General features: G+C 42.4%; 1 protein-coding gene across 1 annotated transcript in view; it reads right to left on the bottom strand.

Moving 5' to 3' along the window:
• Positions 1 to 19,265, bottom strand: part of aff2 (AF4/FMR2 family, member 2) — a 117,044-nt gene that overhangs the window by 13,138 nt on the left and 84,641 nt on the right. The window contains exons 11-16 of the mRNA XM_071526828.1: positions 8,631 to 8,748; positions 6,399 to 6,504; positions 5,950 to 6,100; positions 5,593 to 5,808; positions 4,144 to 4,351; positions 127 to 1,221 (exon numbers count right to left, since the gene is read on the bottom strand). Coding sequence (XP_071382929.1) covers positions 127 to 1,221; positions 4,144 to 4,351; positions 5,593 to 5,808; positions 5,950 to 6,100; positions 6,399 to 6,504; positions 8,631 to 8,748 — 1,894 coding nt within the window. The remainder of the gene's footprint in view (positions 1 to 126; positions 1,222 to 4,143; positions 4,352 to 5,592; positions 5,809 to 5,949; positions 6,101 to 6,398; positions 6,505 to 8,630; positions 8,749 to 19,265) is intronic.

The raw sequence follows: 19,265 nt of genomic DNA, 5'->3' as shown, positions 1-19,265 counted from the left end.
GAGAGAGAGAGAGAGAGAGAGAGAGAGAGAGCAAAACAAAGGGTAGGGATTAAAAAATACTCAGCCAGATGAAGAGGTTTTCATTCCAAAAACATGAAAATTTAAAGCCAGGATCCTGCTCCTCACCTTGTGTTTCCTCTTGCTCTTGCTGGTGTGTTTTTCTGTCGGGACCACCATGCTGCCAGCTGTCTGCCTCCTGTGTTTGCCTCCGTTCTCTCCTCTGTCCGTCCTCCCGCTCAGCCTTGGATTACTCTGCTCTTGCGTGGGCGGGTTGTCCGGGGCCCCGGGACCTTGGCACACCTTCTCTCTGTCCCTCGCCGCCGTCGTCCTCTCCCTCTCCCCGAGCCCGAACCTCTCCCGGTCATCTCTGTCCGCCTGCTTCTCCCTCTCCGTCGGCCGCTCTCTGTCGCCCTGCCTCTCCCTCTGCCCCATCTCCTGCCCTATCCTCTCGCCTTCCTCCTCCTGTCTCTCCCCTTTGGCTAGCTTCTCTCTGTCCCTCGGCCCCGGCCACTCTCTCTCTTCCTGCCTCTGTCTCTCTCTCTCTCCCGCCCCTGTCCTCTCCCTCTCCCCCTGTCTCTCCCTGTCTCTCTCGCCCGACGCCTCGCCCCCGTCCCGTTCCCCCGTCCCTCCTCTAGATCTTTCCCCCAGCCCCTGCCCGGGCACCCTGCTCAGCAAACTCAGCTCGATTTTGACCCACAAGCTCTGGATCTCTTGGTATTCTCTCAGGGGGGAAAGAGGCAGCTCGTGTCCCAGGTTGGAAGGGGGGGACATGGATTCCAGGTCCTTGCACGGTCCCCCTAACCCTCCAGGATCGGGAACCGAGGTACCAAATGAGCCACTTAGGTTGGTAATGCTTAGGGAGTTACAACTACCACTGCTGCTGTTACTACCACTGCTAATGCTACTGTTAATACTGCTGCTACCATTAGTGGTCACGCTGCTACCGTCTTTGACCCGAAGTCCCTTGCCCCCAAACGTTCCCAGACTCCCCACACCACTAGTAGGGCCAAGGCATGGGGGAAGGGGCGTGTGCATGTGCGTGTTGGACAGAGTCTGCGTGTTGATGGCGGCGCGCGTCGCCTGAGGCGGCAGGGCCGGGACTTTGGCCGCCTCCTCCGCGTCCGAGTGGCACTCCGACGAGGAGGAGGAGGAATCCGTTTCAATGAATTCTCGGGACTTGGGCGTGATTTTGCTGCTCGGGCCTCGGTGTTTCCTCTTGTCCTGTTTTTAAAGACGTAAGAAATGTGGAAGAGAAGGATAGGGCAAAGGGTTGGGTGAGCCTAACTAGATCTCACCGATCATCAATCACAGAACGATATAGGACAAACATTATGAAGAGCAAAAAACAGGGAAAAGGTGGCCACCAAATAGCATTGTGCTATATTAATGACTAGATTAGACACTTCTAGGACACTTCTAGGCTAGATAAGGTTAAGGATGACTTAATTGTCTCAAAGGGAGAATTTATCTTGAGTTGAACAAAAAACACAGCACAACATAAATCACAGCTAACAACAAAGGCATAAGGTGGATATAATATGACAAAACTATGGAAAGTTTCAACTTTATCAGTGGCCTAGTTATCAATGTGGATTGGCAGTAAAAGATTCTTCTTGTTCCTGACGTCCACTATCATTTGGAAATGAAAAAAAGAAAAAGTTGACATTGTTGTGCATAATTGTATGTAGGAATGAATTAATGTTTGGCCATCTGAACCAATGTCCAGATGAATGAAGCTCAAGCAGCTGGTGAAGAGGTGGAAGACGTCAAGGTCAGGCTTGTCAGTCTCTCTTAGGTCAGACTTGTCAGTCTGGTCTTAGGCTATATGACAGAGTTGGATGGAAATGCTGCTTGCTAGTTGTCGGTGTCCTTGTGCCATTTTTATTAGTTAAATATAAATATGTTTCATGACCTTGGAACCAAGCTAAACTATTCTGGATGCATTGTAAAGTATAAAACACATGAGGGTGTCGATAGTGCCTGAAAAGCTGACTTCTTGGAGATGTAAGGATTCTTCAGGATGACAGCATAAAAAAAGATTGGATTTTTGTGTTTTTCCGAACAAACAAATATAATGATGGGAGGCGCCCATGCCACAAAGATCAAAACATGGCACATCTTCAAAAAAACAGTAACTTAACTCCGGCCTGGAATGCGTTGCATGCTGAGAGTCTGCAGTTACGTTCCGTTATTTTGTTTTTCTGAACATGAGTCATATCTATTGATCTTTCTGACATGTGGGCCTCACTTCAGCGCTTTTTCACATTTTAAACTTTTTCTCTGGGGGAACCACAGTCTCAAGGTTTACTTTCCTGTGACCCTAAATTAATTTTGCAGACTTCTGTTTAGACTTCAAATCACACAGGGAGATTTTTTTATTTTTATAGCCAACAACTGTGACGCTGACATTTTGAACTATTGATATTTTGATATGAATTATTTTGGAAATGCAAGAAGCACCACTTTCCCCTTTTCCTAGTTAAGGACTGAATAGAAACAGTTCCATCTTTTATAGTCATTTTATAATCTTTCATTCTCTTCTCTATGTCTGGATACATAAAGTCACTGAGTGTTAAGTGGTGAAGTGATTAAGTGATAATTCAGCTTTCTCTCTTTCTTACTCACTTCTTTTTTTCTTGCTCTCTTTCTTTCAACTTGAAACTACACAATCTTCATAAAACCACTAAGTGTTAACTCGTTAAAGCACGATCATTCAGCTCTCTCCCTTTGTCTGTTTGTCTGTCTCTCTCTCTCTGTCTCCATATTTCTATAAAAACCAGTCAGCTGAGCCATAACAGTCATGTAATAATACAGTTTTTATGCTGTGGAGTTTTATGACTTCAACAAATCACCCAGAGTCTATGAAGATGAAGAGATCATTATGGGATACATGGACAGTGGTAACTTACATGCATGGCGGACTTGGACTTGAACATTGGGTCTTTAGAATATTCCAGATGCACATTGCGGAAGGGAAAGTTCCCTAATGTGCTTGGGTTGGGTTGAGGACATGCATCCCCACTGTGTATTTTACTCCGATAATGTCCTCTTTCCCTGAGAATCTCTCATTTGGACGAATATGGGACTGGTGGAAAACTAAACCTCATATTTTTTTCATTTGAACTGAATTCCATCCCTGTCAGATGAAGACAGTAGGCTTTGAAGCTCTTGGAAATGACCTTCCCCATGTTATCTTGCCTGTTTTTGATGATTCCCACCTGAACCATAAAGCTAGGTTTATTGTAAGCTCTAGGAAAGACAGAGACAAATAATTTGAACTGTAAGGATACTGCCAGCACCAAAATAAACCAGCGGGCTAGCAGTTGAAAGCAGAGGATTTTTCAAATGCTGGATATCTCAGTTTAGGATGAATCTCTTCTGCAGGCACACACACACACACACACACACACAGGGACAGCCAGCCACCAGGCTTGGACTCTTCATCCAATTCAGGAAGTGTGCCTTTAAATGTTCAGCATTTTAACAGCATTTAACAACAAACTGTCTGGTTTGTTTTACCCTAAACAAACCAGACAGGGAAAATCTGCTGTTTTGCTTTACAGTACAAAAGGGAGATTGCTTTATGGCACAAAACAGGAAGAGGGTGCTGTTCTTTCAACGCAAACAGAGCTAAAGCTTCTTTGTTGGTTTATTTCTTTATTCTTTGGTGGTTAGTTTGTTGTTACAGCTTCTCTCTGACAGGAAAAATTGGGGTTTATGGGAAATGTGGTCTTAATTTGGAGAAACACTAGCACTAACAATACCACTGGTGTGAGATAGAGGCTACCAATCGTCTCCACCATGGTCTCATTTGTTTACGGTAAATATACCAAGGTGTCACCATTAATTCGACAATGATATATTGATGTTTAATGCTACACATAGTATTTTTTACAAAAAAATGAAATTTTTAAATATTGAAAAACTTTTGGCATGACATAATTGTCTTTTCCAACCCATTAAAGTAATAGAGAATGAGTCGAAGACATTAGCAAAGGAATTAGTTTCTATTTACGTTTTCTATTGAAGGTCAGCTCTGATCATGTTGATTCTAACTCTTGTGACCGCCCCCCTCCCCGCACGCACACAAACACACACACACACCCCTCGGGCCGCCGCCACCCCACCCCCATCCTCCCAAACACTAACCTGGCTGACAGTCACAGCAGGCATCGGGGCGGGGGCTTGCTGTATCGACGACGGCGGAGTGACTGTGTTGTTTGTGTTGGTAGCGCTGCGGGGTTCCTTCCTGGGGGCTGTTTTCCCGCTGGGGGGTTTGGTTCGCGGCCTGGGGGGGTTCTGATGCTCCAGGGAGGGGGGAGGCAGCAGGTCCTTATCCCTCGCTGCAGGGCTGGAGGGAGGAATCAGAGGAAGAATTAGGATTGCAATTGGAATTGGGTTCAAAATCGAGGAGGTGTAGGAAGAAAGGAAAGATGTTCTTCCTTCCCTCGACCACGCTTGAGCACGTCAACTTCTGAATTGGAGCTTTACGATGGGATGCTCCCAAGGGAGAATGTGTGCAATTGTGAAAAAAAAACCCAACAAAAAATGAATATGAAAGAGCATGAAAGTCAAGTCAGTGTTTCTGTCAGTGTCAGTGTTTCTTCCTGATTGGCCTAACGTCAAACTGAGCACCTCAGCTGACTTCTACTCAATCTGTGCATTCTTGTCAGAAACAGATGCAGAAATCAGAGAGTGTTTCAGTGGCTAGTTGCCAAGAAGCTAAGTGATCCACTGGGCCCTCTATAGGCCCTTAATACTGACTGACAGGGTTGGGTGTAAAGCCTTAGTAACAGGTTACAATAATGTTGAGTAAGAATATTACAGTTACCAATCAAGAATTAAGCCGTCACTTTTGTTTTCACCCCCTCTAAATATCGGATTGAAGTTGAATTATCCAAAAAACTAAATCGCACCCTCACTTTGCGACTGGTTTTGGTCTCCTGCTGAGCTAGTTTAGATGAAAAATGGTGGAAACGCTGATTTTCTCTTGGTGGATACATTCCCACCACTTTGATTCTATTGATGAAAAGGATGGAAAGAACATTGGACATCAGCGCTACTTGGTTTCCCTGATCATTTACACGGAAACACACTGGCAAGACAATGAGTTATTGATTGCCGGCAATGTTGGGGGTGTAATAAGTAATAGCATTACTTTTGAATGAATAACGAGTAATGAGACCTGTGTTACTTTACTCAACGCTAAGGAGTGACTATGGGATGCTCCATCAGCTGACAACGTCTTAGCACTGTAACCTAGCAACGCTCCTCAGAGCACAAGACTGTTGTTTAGCGGAGTCAAATGAGGCTTTTGGGATGCTGCCAAATGACTGATGGAAATCACATTCACTTTACCCAAAATGCAAAGGAGTGGCCACTTTGAAATGCTCAAGTTAAGTGGCCACTTGGTCAAGGGTGGAGTGGCCAAGTGTTTGGTTTGAGAGGAAGACGTTTTTCTGCATCACTTCGTTCATTCATGCAGTCTTCGCATCTTTTCATCCTCACTTCACTTGTTTCCTTCCTTATTGCCTTCCTCATTCCCTACCTGTGTTCTTTCTTTCTTTCTTTCTTCCTCTCTCTCTTTCTTACCTGTGCTGGTTTGCTCTGGTCCATGTCTGGTTCTGATTATCCTCCAGACTGTTTGACCTCTCTGTCCGTCTGGGCTGCTTCTTCCCCGTTGTATTCCTCCTGGGGGTCGTGACCTCTGACCCTGACAACAGCCCCGGCGACAGCCTCATCTTTGACCTCTGTCCCTCCGCCGAGGCCTTCTGGCTCAGCTTGGCCTTGGCCTTCTCTCTGCCGGGGCTGCCGAGCATAAAAATTGATTTTTTTTTTTTGGTGGTTAGAGAGACAGATTTTGTCAGACAAGCCACTTCAGTTTGTCAGTCTCCTTTGTCCATCCATCCATCATTCATTCATTCATTTTTAAAACAATGCAGCTCATACCAGAAGGTTCCCCTTGTATCCTTGTGTTCAGCTGTCTGTGCAGGTGTGACGGGGGTGCTGCTGGCTCCGCAGGGCTTGGTCTTGGCAGCCACACCCACTCCCGGTGCCTCGCTCCCTGGGGAGAAAGTCTCCGGACCCTGGGTGATGGAGCCTGGGCAGCGGAGGTAACCAGTGAATTTCACGCTTGTAATACAGTTATTTCTCCACTTAATAACAAACGTTTACCTGCACTGTGCACCATGAACTCTGTTTTTTTCATTCATATTTAAATAATTTAGGAGTCACCTTATATACAGCATCTTAGAGGCTAAATTCAGAGCTGTCCAGTCCATATGATCAACCCAGAATATCTTTCACACAGATACATAGATTCCCTATAAGACACACTGGGTTTCACCTTCCATATATACAGCATATATATATATACAGTATACAGTATATGTACCAACCGGTGTCATGATGCTCTTGCTGTGGGGGAACCAGCGGTTTGGTTTGAGCCTGGACTTTGTTCAACCAGCTGTCCAACTGCCACTTGTTGGTGGAGGGAGGCTCCGGCTTTGGGGGAGGGGGGGGGGGGGGTGTTAAAGTACGGTGGGTGGTGGTGGAGGGGAGATGGAAACGATGAAGAGGAGAGGAAGAAAACACAATTTAGAGATTATTAAAAATTTAAAACTGTCCGGGACACTGTATCAGGATGTTCCTATCTGTAGACAAAACAGCATCTCATATATCAGTCAGAAACTCAAAGGAAGTTAGAGATGTTTTGCTTAGCTTTGATGCTACTTAAGGGGAAAATTAACATCAAAAGGATTTTGCCTTGGGATCATAAATCAATGCAACGTTTATCTTTTTTTTGCAGGTAAAGACAGAGCACAGGAGTGTACTTATGCATTTTTAAAGCATTTTCTTTTTTTAAGTAAAGCAACTGTTTTTCAGTGAGATGGGAAAGCAGCTCCATTTATCCTCTATGCCTCCAGGAAATAGTCATTTTGTGATTATTTTACCACAATAAACAATTACCAGCAAATATTGAAGAAATAATCATTTAAATTTTATTACACTTAACAGTGCAATCAACCACCCACTTGATCGCTCATTCCCTCCCTCCCTCCCTCCCTCCCTCCCTCACACTCATCCAAACACAAACTCTCTCTCTCTCTCTCTCTCTCTCCCTCCCTCTCTCTCACACACACAGATAACCTCTATGAAATCCTAAATGTGCAATAAATTGCCAGTCATGACAAAGCCATTCATTTGTGCAAATCAACAATAAACACTGTGTGCACTCTGCTGCTCATTACTGTGATGTGTCATTTTTACATACACCTGCCTGTTCACGCTCCTCTATAAATATTTGCAGGCAGGATGTTTAGACTGAAAGCTCTATAGAGACTCGAAGTCTTTTAATGTTTTTTTCTTCCTCTTTCTCTGTTTCCCTCTCTTTTTCTCGGCGTGTCTGCCTGCATAAGTTCATGAAACCAGGCAGCGTTGAGCCATCGTAATAATGTGATAATTCAGTTTTCTGCAGCAAAGTTTTATGACATGAGCGAACCACCCAGAGACTGTGGGAACGAAGACACCATTTAATGTACAGGCACTCACACACACACACACACACACACACACATACAGAGGCCGGTGTGATGGTTGAATCAGAGAGAATAAAAGAAGCAATGAAAGTGCGTTTGTCACTTCGGGAAATGTAAACAAAGATTGGAGACACTTGTCAGAACTGGAGACATCCTTGACATTATATTAGCGAATTGTTTTAGCGTCACTTGTTGAAAGATTGTTTACTTGCCCTCCCTATGGGATTTCAATGACAGAAAGACTGTTACCTCTGCCTTTCACAAAGAAGGAAACGGGCAAAATGAGATTTTGACGGCTGGCATGAAGAAAGCCTTGTGTGGCTCCAGTGATGAGAAGTGTCTCCAAACTGGGACACATGTACTTCTGTTGTGTTCTATGGGTTATTTAAGGATATAACCCACGGAAATGAAGCCTGTTTGATTCTAGCAAAAATATATCTTTTTTTTTTTTTTTTTTTTTTTTTAAATATCGTGAGCTTAGAATTATAAGGTTCTATCTGCCTTCAGGATAGTTCTGAGATATTGAGCTTCGAAGTTTTCATCATCCATTGAGTTAAATGGAGATGGGTCCTTTTGTTTTAGAAATTACAGACTCAAAAATCATTATTTTCAAAAAATAACACCACACATATGTCAACAGGCACTCATAGAATAGGTTCATGCGACTAACTCAGTTTTGACAAAAAGGTCAGATAGAACCTTATAATAAGGTCACGATATTGTGATTGCAATACCTATTGACACTGCTTTTAAAATCTTTTTTTTTAAATATAATTATATAATTAATATCATATTTTCTCCATTATCTTCCAAATTTATTTTTCAGTACTTTTTCAAGTAATTTTTCAGTATATGGAAAATGACAAAAAATTGCATGGAAAAACATGACGCTAATGCTTAGGATTAGCTCAGTTTGAAGATAATGAGTTTGCTTTGTCGCCCTCCATAAATTAACTATGTAAATAAGTGGTAGAATCACTCGCACACAGTATCCATTCTGACACATGGCATAAAAACCTTGTGTACGAGGAAATCAAAACAAGACCCAGCACACACACACACACACACACACACACACTCATCATCCCATACCTCTGGAGTATTGGTACGAGAGGCGGGGTTATACTCGCTGTCACTGGAGCTGCTCTCTGATTCGTCCGTGTCCGACTCTGAGCTGCTCTCTGATTCGCTGCTGCTCCCTGACGCTCCGCTGGAGGTAGATAGATAGATAGATAGATAGATAGATAGATAGAAAGATAGATAGATAGATGTTAAGTTAATTTTATTGAGTCAATGAAGACATTACATTCTCATTCTAATGTACTGTTTGTATTGATAACTAATGGAATAAGCTGTAGCAGTTGGATAACAATGTTAAGAGAAGCCAGCCACCTTCATACTGATTCAGTAACAATGAAATCTTCCGACACAATATAATAAATGGCTGTTAATAAACACACACACACAGACATACACTCCATATTGAACTAGCACAATTGTTGGTTCATCCTCTCTTGCACTCTGATTGGCTGTTTATTCATCCATCCTTCCAGAGTCCTTTGAAATGGCCTCCTATGAGGCAATACACCCGCTCGCTCGCACTTAAGAACACACACAAACATGGATTCTCTCTCACACACACACACACACACAGAGAAATTGCAATTGTGTGTAGCTCACTCTTTTTAGCTCCCTATGTGTGTGTGTGTGTGTGTGTGTAATTTCAGTTCAAGGCTGCCATCACAGCAGGCACCAATCTGTGTGAGCAGTCAAGCAGCAAATCCATCAACTGCTCCTCAGGCAACACACACAGACACACACACACACACACACACACACACACACACACACACACACACACACACACACACACACACACACACACACACACACAGTGGAGGATACTGTATGAATGCAGACTCTGCCCTGTTTTTCCTCTTCTATCATTACTCATCTCTTCTCTCTCCCTCCCTCTGTCTCTCAATTTCAATTAAATTTCCACCTCAACTTGCTCTCTTAGCATCAAAGTTGGAACAATAGTGGCGAAGCATCAAGTTCAATTCTGTTCATACGTATGTGTCTGTGTCTGTGTGTGTGTGTGTGTGTGTGTGTGTGTGTGCAGTGCCTCATCAATGGAGGATCCGATTGCTGCATATTCATCTCCCCTATGCACAGTAAAAATTCATATTGAAACAGCTTTGGAAACAGTTTTGAACTGATATCAGAAAGATATTTAGGTCCTGTTTTCACTAAACAATGCAGGGAGCAGCTATGGACAACTATGAATTGTTTGTCTAAACTTTTATTTTGGCGGCATATTTACATGGGTTTTCAACGTTGGTTGTCGTATCAACAACAAAACAAAACAAAATAAGATTGAAATTAAGTGTGTTGATCACCAACGTTCCTCAATGCATTTCCGTAATATTCTTAATGTGATCACAGATACAATTCCAAAAGATAAATTATGACTAATTATATTCAGCGCTTCCTTGTTAATGAGGGAATTTGAATGATTGAAGTAATGGTGTGATTTGTTCTCCAGCCTATTTGTTTCTGTCATATTGACAGACCTATTATTCTCTCACATAGTGCATAAACTGTTTTATGTCAAAGCTGTTGGAATACCTATTGCATTAGATAAACTTCATTATGCCCAGGGAAATTATTGTTGTGGCCAAGTGCATAAAAACAACATTTTATATCTATATATTATACACAGGGAGGACATGGAAGTACCAACAACAAAAAACACATACTACTCATATACTACATCACATACTGACCAGTCTGCTCATACATGGATTGCTGGAAGACTTGTGTTGAGAGGCCAGACAGTTGGTGATAACAGTGTTAGGACATATCCTGCACTATCTAGTTCTGGGGGTTTTGTCCCTTATTGCCTAGAAGTGTTTTTTTGACATCTAACTGGAGAGTGATGAGTCCTTTAAGTCAGCAGCAGCTCTCTGCTTTGGAAGGGACTCGTTACTCTTTCTTGATTCAAAACCCGAAAAGAAGGCGCATGTGGAACAGGCAGCCAGCAGCAGTGTTAGGCTATAGAGAAAACAGCACCATCCAGTCTTATTAGTGGGATACCACCCACCCCCACAGGGCCTCATCTTGCCCTTAACACTCATTGTAACTGGATATTTTTTTAGATAAAAAGAAATAATAATGAGAATAAATGCAGAGTATTATACAAATGCACCAATTTTACTGGAGAAAAATTATCTTATCCCCCTCCGCCAAATACAAATTGATTGGTAATGGATGTACAGGCAGTCAATACCGTCCAACTGCCATTGTGGTCATTGTGTCACAAAAATATGCAATTTGGTGGATGCTTTTATCCAAAAGTGCCTTATAGTATGATGAGTGCATGCATTTTTAACACTGGGAAGCAAATTCCATTGATAAAACACTTGGCAAGAAATCAAATAAAATTGTTTACTGTTTAATTGTTGGATGTGTAGAAATTAAATTCAAATGTCTTTAATCCATCAGAAAAACTCACCTATGGGTAGTACATAAAAAAAATAGCGCAATTAATAATAAACTGACTTCTTTTTCATTGCAGTCCTTCTTTCTCAGCGATGTGGAAACTTTTTTAATGTCATCCCTTCATTTTCCAAAAGAAAGAAAAAATTCCTTGTCTTAGTAGAATGCACAAGACAAGTCTATATGTCATGCGTTCATGGGTCTGTTTTTTTTTTTTCAATTGGAACGGGTGAAATTAAAGGGAAGCACGAGTGTCGTTCCCTCACCGTGGGATTGTTTGTTTAGTGCTCTCTAAGCCTGCTGGATCCTGGCAACACAATCAGTACGTGTTGGAGGAATCAGATGAAAGGAGATAATGAGTGTGTGAAAGCGTTACACCTGGCTCGCTTTCCTTGTCTTGTCTCAAGACTCAGTCATCCTCTAAAACAATGATCTGACTCTGCGCTCGGTGCCAAATTAGAATGTAACACCAACTGAGGTGCTACATTCTGACAGACGAGCGTTTCGCTGGATATTTTAGCTAAATTCCTATGATGCTTCTTTTGAGGGTGAAACATGACCTAAAAATTAATGCTTGAGTGAATCATGAACATAAATATAAAAGTATATATCAAAGCATACTTCTCTCATTAGATTAAGTTGATTCCATTATGTGAGTAAGTGCAGTTCTATTTCAGCTTCACCTCATATTTTTGATTTCTTGTTCCCATGATTTCTTATGTCTATTTTTTGATGTGGTTCTGACTGAACCTGTACTTGTTAAGGGTCTCTTTTCTATGCCAGACACTAGAGAGATATTGTGCCCATTCATAATCTCTTTACTGGTCCATGTAATTATAGTACATAAAAAAACAGAAATATAAACAGTACACAGAATATAGTCTCTTTTTTTCTTCAGTGTTTCAAGGTCTCACTAGGTCTCGCTCTCTTCTTTTCTATATTTCTTCTATCAGTGTTTATTGAAGACACTGAACCTGTGCTCTCTCTCCCTCTGTGTATGTGGATGTGTGTGCACGTTGCGTAAGTAACATTGATAAGACTCACAAAGTAGCCTTTGTCAGATCTTCCGGGCTTTTGTGTCTGTCTGTCTATTTGTGTGATAAAATCACAAACACCACAGGGGAAATGAAAGCCTCACAGCCTTGACAAAATGATCTGTTGGTTTGATATGTCCAATGGGCCGCACATGGTCCACATGGTGCACCCGCGTAGGCTACTTATGGGAGTGCAGCTAACGGGCTAGCATTGCCAGCAGTTCCGCTTATAGGCTTTGCAGTTGCCTAAATCTCCCAGCATCCCCAGCTGGCACCAGCATGGAGATCCAGCAGAGAATTGGCTATAGGCAAATAATGTCTAATTATATAACAAGTGAGAGATACCTGAAAATGATTGCTGTGGTGTGAGTGTAGTTCACTTCAGTAACGTTATCTGTAAAAGTCAATAGTTTGATAAGGTAGATTTGTTTCCAACTTTAGGCTACTGTGACACAGTTGTGACACAGTTGCTTGAGAAGAGTCAGCTCAGTTAACGTGAACAAACTGTTAGCTAGCTAACTAGCCAGCAGGCTCATTTAGCACAGCAACTGATGTTAATGTTAACATGTGATTATTAGCTTCTACTAGCTTCTACTAGATACATTAGCTAGTATGCGTTCAGTTTCCCGCTTCTTCCACTCTGCCTCCATCTCATCCATCAAGCTGGTTGGCTTCTTTCCAGTTCTCAGTTTTATGTTTCTCCAAGCTGTCCTTTTCTGGCAGATTTTCTTGCCTCTTGGACCTCTGATGATGTATTGGAGGCCCTTCTTGGCCTCCTGCTGGTCTGTCAGGACACTGGCTTGCTCTTCATCCCTCTGGATCTGGAGGGAGGCCAGTTGATCTTTAGCATCCTTTCTGCTCCTCTCCACCTCCTGGGGAGCAGCCTGGACTTTGGTCAACTCTTTGGTCGCCTGAGTCAGGACCTCAACAGCACTGTTCCTCTGGAGATTGAGAGAACATACTACTCTTTCAAGGTTTTGAAAATTGGCTTCATTTCATTTTTTTCTGGACCGCAAGCGCCTCTTTCCTCTCAATGAGGAGTGTGTTTCTCTCTCTCCCACTGAGTCATCGGAAACCTCACTTGTTCCTGAGTTGTTATAATAACAGCCTGGCTGGAGGCCTGACTCACCTCAGCAGCCTGCTCAGCGTTCTCCAGGTTGAATAGGGACGTTTGCATCTTTATGTTCTTGCTCTCATTCTCCACATTCTGCATGTAGGACTTCAGACAGTCAGGGTCTCTTGTTTCTCACTGAGGCAGGTTGCCTGTTTAGTCTAAGAGTCACGTGGGTGTGATCTCAGCTGCTCCTCCACCTCCCTCTGGGTAGACCGGGCCTTTTGAAAGCCTGATGTCATGGCCTCTCTGTTGCTGTGCCAGTCCTGGATAATGGACTCTAGGCGCTCCTCTGCCTCAATGGTCTTTGAATGCAGGGAGTCAGCATTTCCAGGGAGTCGGCCACTCCTTGAGGCTGGACATCAACTCAGCCTGAAGGTCTTTGGCTTGTACCTGGCACAGATCAGCAGCTTGCTGATGGAGCGCCTGCTCATGGCCTGCCTCATCAAGGCCTATCTCTTGAGGGCAACCAGCTCCACCTCCAAACACCTGCAGTGGTGGCTCCACTCCTCATTCTCCATTCTAACTCTACCAGCTAGGAGTTCCTCAGTGGCTTCAAGTAGAAGGACTCTCTTCCCACAGACTGTAAAACCTGCTTAGCTCTTTCTTCTCCTGCTCCTGGTGCTTATCAATGGCGTCTGGCAGAAGGCTTCTCTTCCTTTCACTCTCTGCTATGGCTGTGTGGAGGTCATCTATCTTACGTTTTTCAATCTTTGTATGCTTACACTCTTGTCTATCTCAAGAGCTTTTGATAATCTTCTCTAGCTATTGTTGCAACACGTTCGTCTAGCTGGGCTGCTTTAAGCTTGCTGTCCTTCATGAGTTTCATGGCTTCCTTCTCTTTCTGTTCCACCTTGACATGTTCAACCTTGACCTCAGCATATGTCTTGTCCAACACCAGTTTATACAGATGCTTCCTGAAGGCTCTAGCCTCATTCTTCAGCTCCTCAGTCTCTACAAGCTGCTCTTCAAACACCCTCTTCCTCTGCTGAAATATTAATTTAAGGGAGTATCAGTACATTTTTAAGATTGAGGGGGATATGATTATATATTTCATTTGCTGTGTTTGGAAATATTTCGTAATTTTGGTACAATTTTCAGTTTTTTGCACTACGGGACCTTTTTGGGTTCCTAATTATTTGTCCATACAGGGCCGAATGCAAATAGCCAAGACTTAGTAATTATATATAAATCTACCTTGTACCAGAACAACATTTCTATAAAAGGAGTAATAAGGCCAAAGAGGGAAAGTACCAGGATGGCAGAAAAGAACCTTGTTCTTGTTGAGAGAAAAAACAATCCCAGAAACAATCAGAAATAAAAAAAAGTATTTGCAATAATGCTTCAAATATTGTACAAATGTTTGATTATACTCCCATACGTTGGAATGGACATGGACAGTTATGTTTGGGGATATCACTAGTTAAACAGTATAACAAAATAAACATCCAGCTGTGCGTGTATGGTCTGGTTTGGATTGTTTCTCCACTGATTAGCCAGCAGGATTTGAACATATGGAGGACTATCAGCAGACAATTGCCAGTTTCGTTCTTTTTCTTCTCCAAATCGCTTGCGTCGGGAAACAGAATTGATCAGACTCTAAAGACAATGGAGCTGCTGGCTTTGAGCCAGACAGGCCATGGCTTTGCTAAACCCCGGCTAGTAGAGACAAGATAAAACTGAGTGTGAAGCAGGATACTGCTGGAAAAGAGCACCTTTCATGGGTAAATAAAGGTCACTAAAATTACCAGCGCACCAACTGAAAATATGCAGAATTATAAAGGCATTATGTGACTGTAAAGTGAAGATGTGGAGGCCATCTGGGCCCAGTTCATCTGTCATCTTATCATCTGCCTTCAGCTCGCTAGTTCTGCACTCGACTTGGCAGGGTTTACCGCCGCACAGCTGGCTTTACAATCTCTCTCTGTCTCTCGCTCAATCACTCACACTCTCATGTGTGTGTGCGCTCAAGCATGTGGAGGTGTGTGTGTGCGATCTGTATTTGTGTCTGTGCGTGTGGATATGCATGTATGTGCGTGCGTGCTTGCGTGTGCGTGCGTGTTTGCATGTGTGTGTGTGTTTATTTGAGTTTGAGAATGTGTGTGTATTTGTGTGTATGCATGCGTGTGTTTATATGCATGTGCCTCTCTTTGTGTGTGTGCATCTGTGTGTGTGTGTGTTTTGGGGGGTGGGGGTCAGGTTCAGCGTGTACTTTGTCGAGTTAAAGAATTCCAGTTCCAGTTATTTTCAACCTGGACCTTATTTTCCTACTTTTTGCCATCATGACGATTGATTGTTTTCAAAATTTCATCACTTACTCCGATACACACTCAAGGGCCAAAGCAAGCTCCAACAGTAACCCGAACCCTAACCCGAAAACACTCACTGCAGTTACACATATCTTTAAATAGCTACGATCAAGCAATTATCACATTTCAGCTGCAATAGTCCATTTGATAGTTTTTTAACATTGCTCCCACACTTCCTTGTGTACTTTGCTGCAGGATTTTGTTGCTTCAGTTAGAAAGCGTTCCTTATGTGTGTTACTCATTGGAACGCCCACATCCAAATTAATTAGAATTTATGAATTTAATATCAAGCATAAACAAACTACAGCAGAAGTATGGTTGATTTGTATTAGTGTGAACATAACTGATAACTTGATTTTTAATAATTTGAACTGCTGACATCGCTTCTATGTATACGCAAAGTACAAGTATATGTAAACAGCTTAGAACAAAAAAATCCACTGAGGTCACTGTAGGACCAAAGGTGACAATATATATATATGGATAGATACATTACATTGTTTTAGAAAAGTAGCTAAAACAAGTAAGCTAAAGATTGCAAACTATGGATTAGGAATTGAATATTGCAAAAATAAAACATCTCACAGGAAAACTCACTTTTTCTACTTTTCACAAACCCCAATGGCTGGTGGATTCCAATATTCAGCAGTGTGTGTGTTTGTGTGTGTGTGTGTGTGTTTGCCCGGGGCAGAACCGTGGGGAAGGCTATAATAGGTTTCCATTCCTACATATGTACGGTTATGCTCACTGGCAGCAGTGGGAATGACAGTGTTTGATGAAGTGCATCACATTGAAACTCATGTCACACTTGATGCACCTGACTGCTTAACCTATATGTTGTTGTTTTTTTTGTTGTTGTTTTTTTACCTACCCACGTTTTTATTATTGACCATGAATGTGAGCACACACCTCTTCGTTCATATTGGAGAGTCTGTTGATTTCTCTCCCATGAGGTTAGCAGACCTGCAATTTAGTCACTTGAGTCAATAGACACGCTGCCTGATGAGAATGTATAAAGAAATTACAAAAAAGCAGAGAGGGTGACAGAGAGATTATGTTCCTCCACCCAGAATTGGATTCTGTGGCAACAGCATGAATAGGACACGCCATGTTTTACCTAAAGGTTGGCTAACGGTTAAGTTTAGGCAAGTGAATCAACTTTGGTTAATGTTACAGTTAAGGGTATGGTTATGGTTAGGCGACGAAAACAACTTAGTTAAGGTCAGGGAAAGGCTTTGGTCATGGTTAAATAAGAAAAACTTTTGCTAAAAATTAAACCTTCACTCTGTAGAAATCTTGTTTGTACAAGCTGGGAATTGAATCCCAGCCGCCAGCATTGAAGGGAAACACATACGCCCAACACCACAACACCCCGACCACAACACCCTTACTGTCCACCATGCTGGTTCAATGTCAGACTACTTCCTGTTTATAGTTGTGCCTCATTTATGTGACTCTTTTGTGCTGGGAGAACTTAATACTCTCACTTTCCATGCACAGAGCACATAGACTTTGTTCTTATTTTATTAAATTTCAAGAGATCAGGCTGTACTACTACTACTACTACTAATAGTATTACTACTACTGCTACTACTACTACTACTAGCACTACTACAACCACTACTACTGCCATTACCACTATTACTACTACCGTTACTACTATGTCTAATACTACCACTATTATTACTACTACTACCACTACTACTATTAATACTATTACTGCTACTGCTGCTGTTACTACTCCTACTATTAGTACTATTACCACTAATACTTTTACTACTACTACTACTACTGCTGCTACTTCCACTACTACTGCTACTAAAGCCACTGCTATTAGTAATATTACAACTAATATAAACACTATTACTACCACTACTACTACTACTACTACTACTACTATTAGCACTAGAACCGGAGGTACAGTGCTTTGCAGGAAACTGGCAAAACTTAAAACAAAAATTATAATAAAAAGAAAGGAATCCATAAAACTACAGGGCTTTTGGCAGAAGCGGGTATTCTTTATCAAACATGCACAGGAGAAATACTGCTAGAAGAAAACATGAGGAAGAGTCCAGCACCTAACAAAGCTTACAGTACAGAAACATTAACAAATGATATGGTCTGTTATGCGCTATAGTAGGATGGTTAGGGTGGGTGGCTGTGTGTGTGTGTGTGTGTGTGTGTGTGTGTGTGTGTGTGTGTGTGTGGTAGCAGAATAGCGATTGGTATGTGGGTGAGGTTGTCAGAGCAAAATTCTGAACAAAAATGTGTGTGGAGTGTGAGTGAGTGAGAGAGAGACGTGTGTGTGTGTGTGTGGTGCATGGTGTGTGGTGTGTGTGTGTGTGTGTGAGAGAGAGAAAGTGGGTGTGCATGTCTGTGTGTGTGGGTGTGTGTGTGTGTGTTACGTTCCACGGGGGATATAGCCGGTGGATCGCTCGCAGCATCTCTAGTCCCAGCGTCCCTGTGGATATATACGTGTGTGTGCGTGCGTGTGTGCGTGCGCACATGTGTGTGTGTATGTGTGTGTGTGGTGTTCAGTAGAGTGGGCTGCAGTGTGAATGGGCTCATTAGCGGTAGCAGAGTAACACATGGCCTGGGGCACACACAGACACACAGCACACTCACACTCCTTCTCTCACTGTCTGGCTCTCTCTCTCTCTCTCACACACACACACACACACACACACACACACACACACACAGTCACACACCCACCAGACTTGCATACTAATGTCCTCAGACTGTGAGCACAACGGGCCTCATTTATAAAAGATTCTTATATTCTTATGCACCAATTTAAATGCATACAACAAATTCTGAGCAAACGGCGAATTTATGAAAAATTGATCTTAACACCAAAATCAGCTGTTTACATGAATTTTCCCCGATCTTCTGTGATTGAACAAAGGCTAAGACGAACATTTTTAAAATGATTAATTAGGTGGCATGCTCCCCTAAGATGCCAACACTTACAAGACAATAATGAACCGAAGCACAGTGCTTAACCCTGTGATGAATGGGCAACTGTTTGTAGTGATGGAAATGGACAGTATCACCTTCAGCAGGGATAGGGACTAGCAAATGGAACAAAACTACTTGGTACTGCAATTCATACTTCTGCGATAGGCAAGATGTTTATGTAAAAATACACTGTTATCAGCCTAAATCGCAAAGTGGGTCTGCCACAGAGAACAGCGTCTCATCTGGTGTACTGGTGTCAGTATGGACACTGGTGAGAAACCAGACACACAGCCACCAAGAAGAAGAAATGTTGGCCCGAGGATTTGCAGTTTACTGACGTCACATTACATGACTTCTGGGCAGAGGTGTGACCAAGTCAATTTTGCTCGAGTCCCAAGTCAGTCTCAAGTCTTAAGGCACAAGTCTCAAGTCAAGTCCCAAGTCTAAATGTAGAACATCAAGTCAAGTCAGAACAAATCAAGAGTCCAGTATCAATTTAATATCTTAAAGAAAAGGACTTTTCAATGCACTATGGTTTTAATAGGATAAAAACTTGGTTAGAGCATCATGGGTTTGATTTTTATAATCTGTAAATTCAATCATTCCATACAAATTCAGAAAACAGAATTTCAATTCAGTCGTCTGCTGGAACAAATCTCATCACTTTAAATCTAAGTCATTTACACAAACACAAGATCTCAATCAAGACTTTAGAAACCTTTTCAAGTCATCAAAGTACAAGTCAGAGTCAAGTCCCAAGTCACCAGAACCCAAGTCAAGTCAAGTCTCAAGTCTTCTCTTCATGCATCAAGTC

Source organism: Centroberyx affinis, unplaced genomic scaffold (assembly GCF_046629955.1).
Source record: "Centroberyx affinis isolate AG114_WGS23_722 - 3 ecotype Tasmania unplaced genomic scaffold, CSIRO-AGI_Caff_v1 ptg001466l_1, whole genome shotgun sequence".
Lineage (NCBI taxonomy): Eukaryota > Metazoa > Chordata > Actinopteri > Beryciformes > Berycidae > Centroberyx > Centroberyx affinis.
Note: the sequence above shows the minus strand (reverse complement) of the source record. Positions and strands in the feature narration are given on the sequence as shown.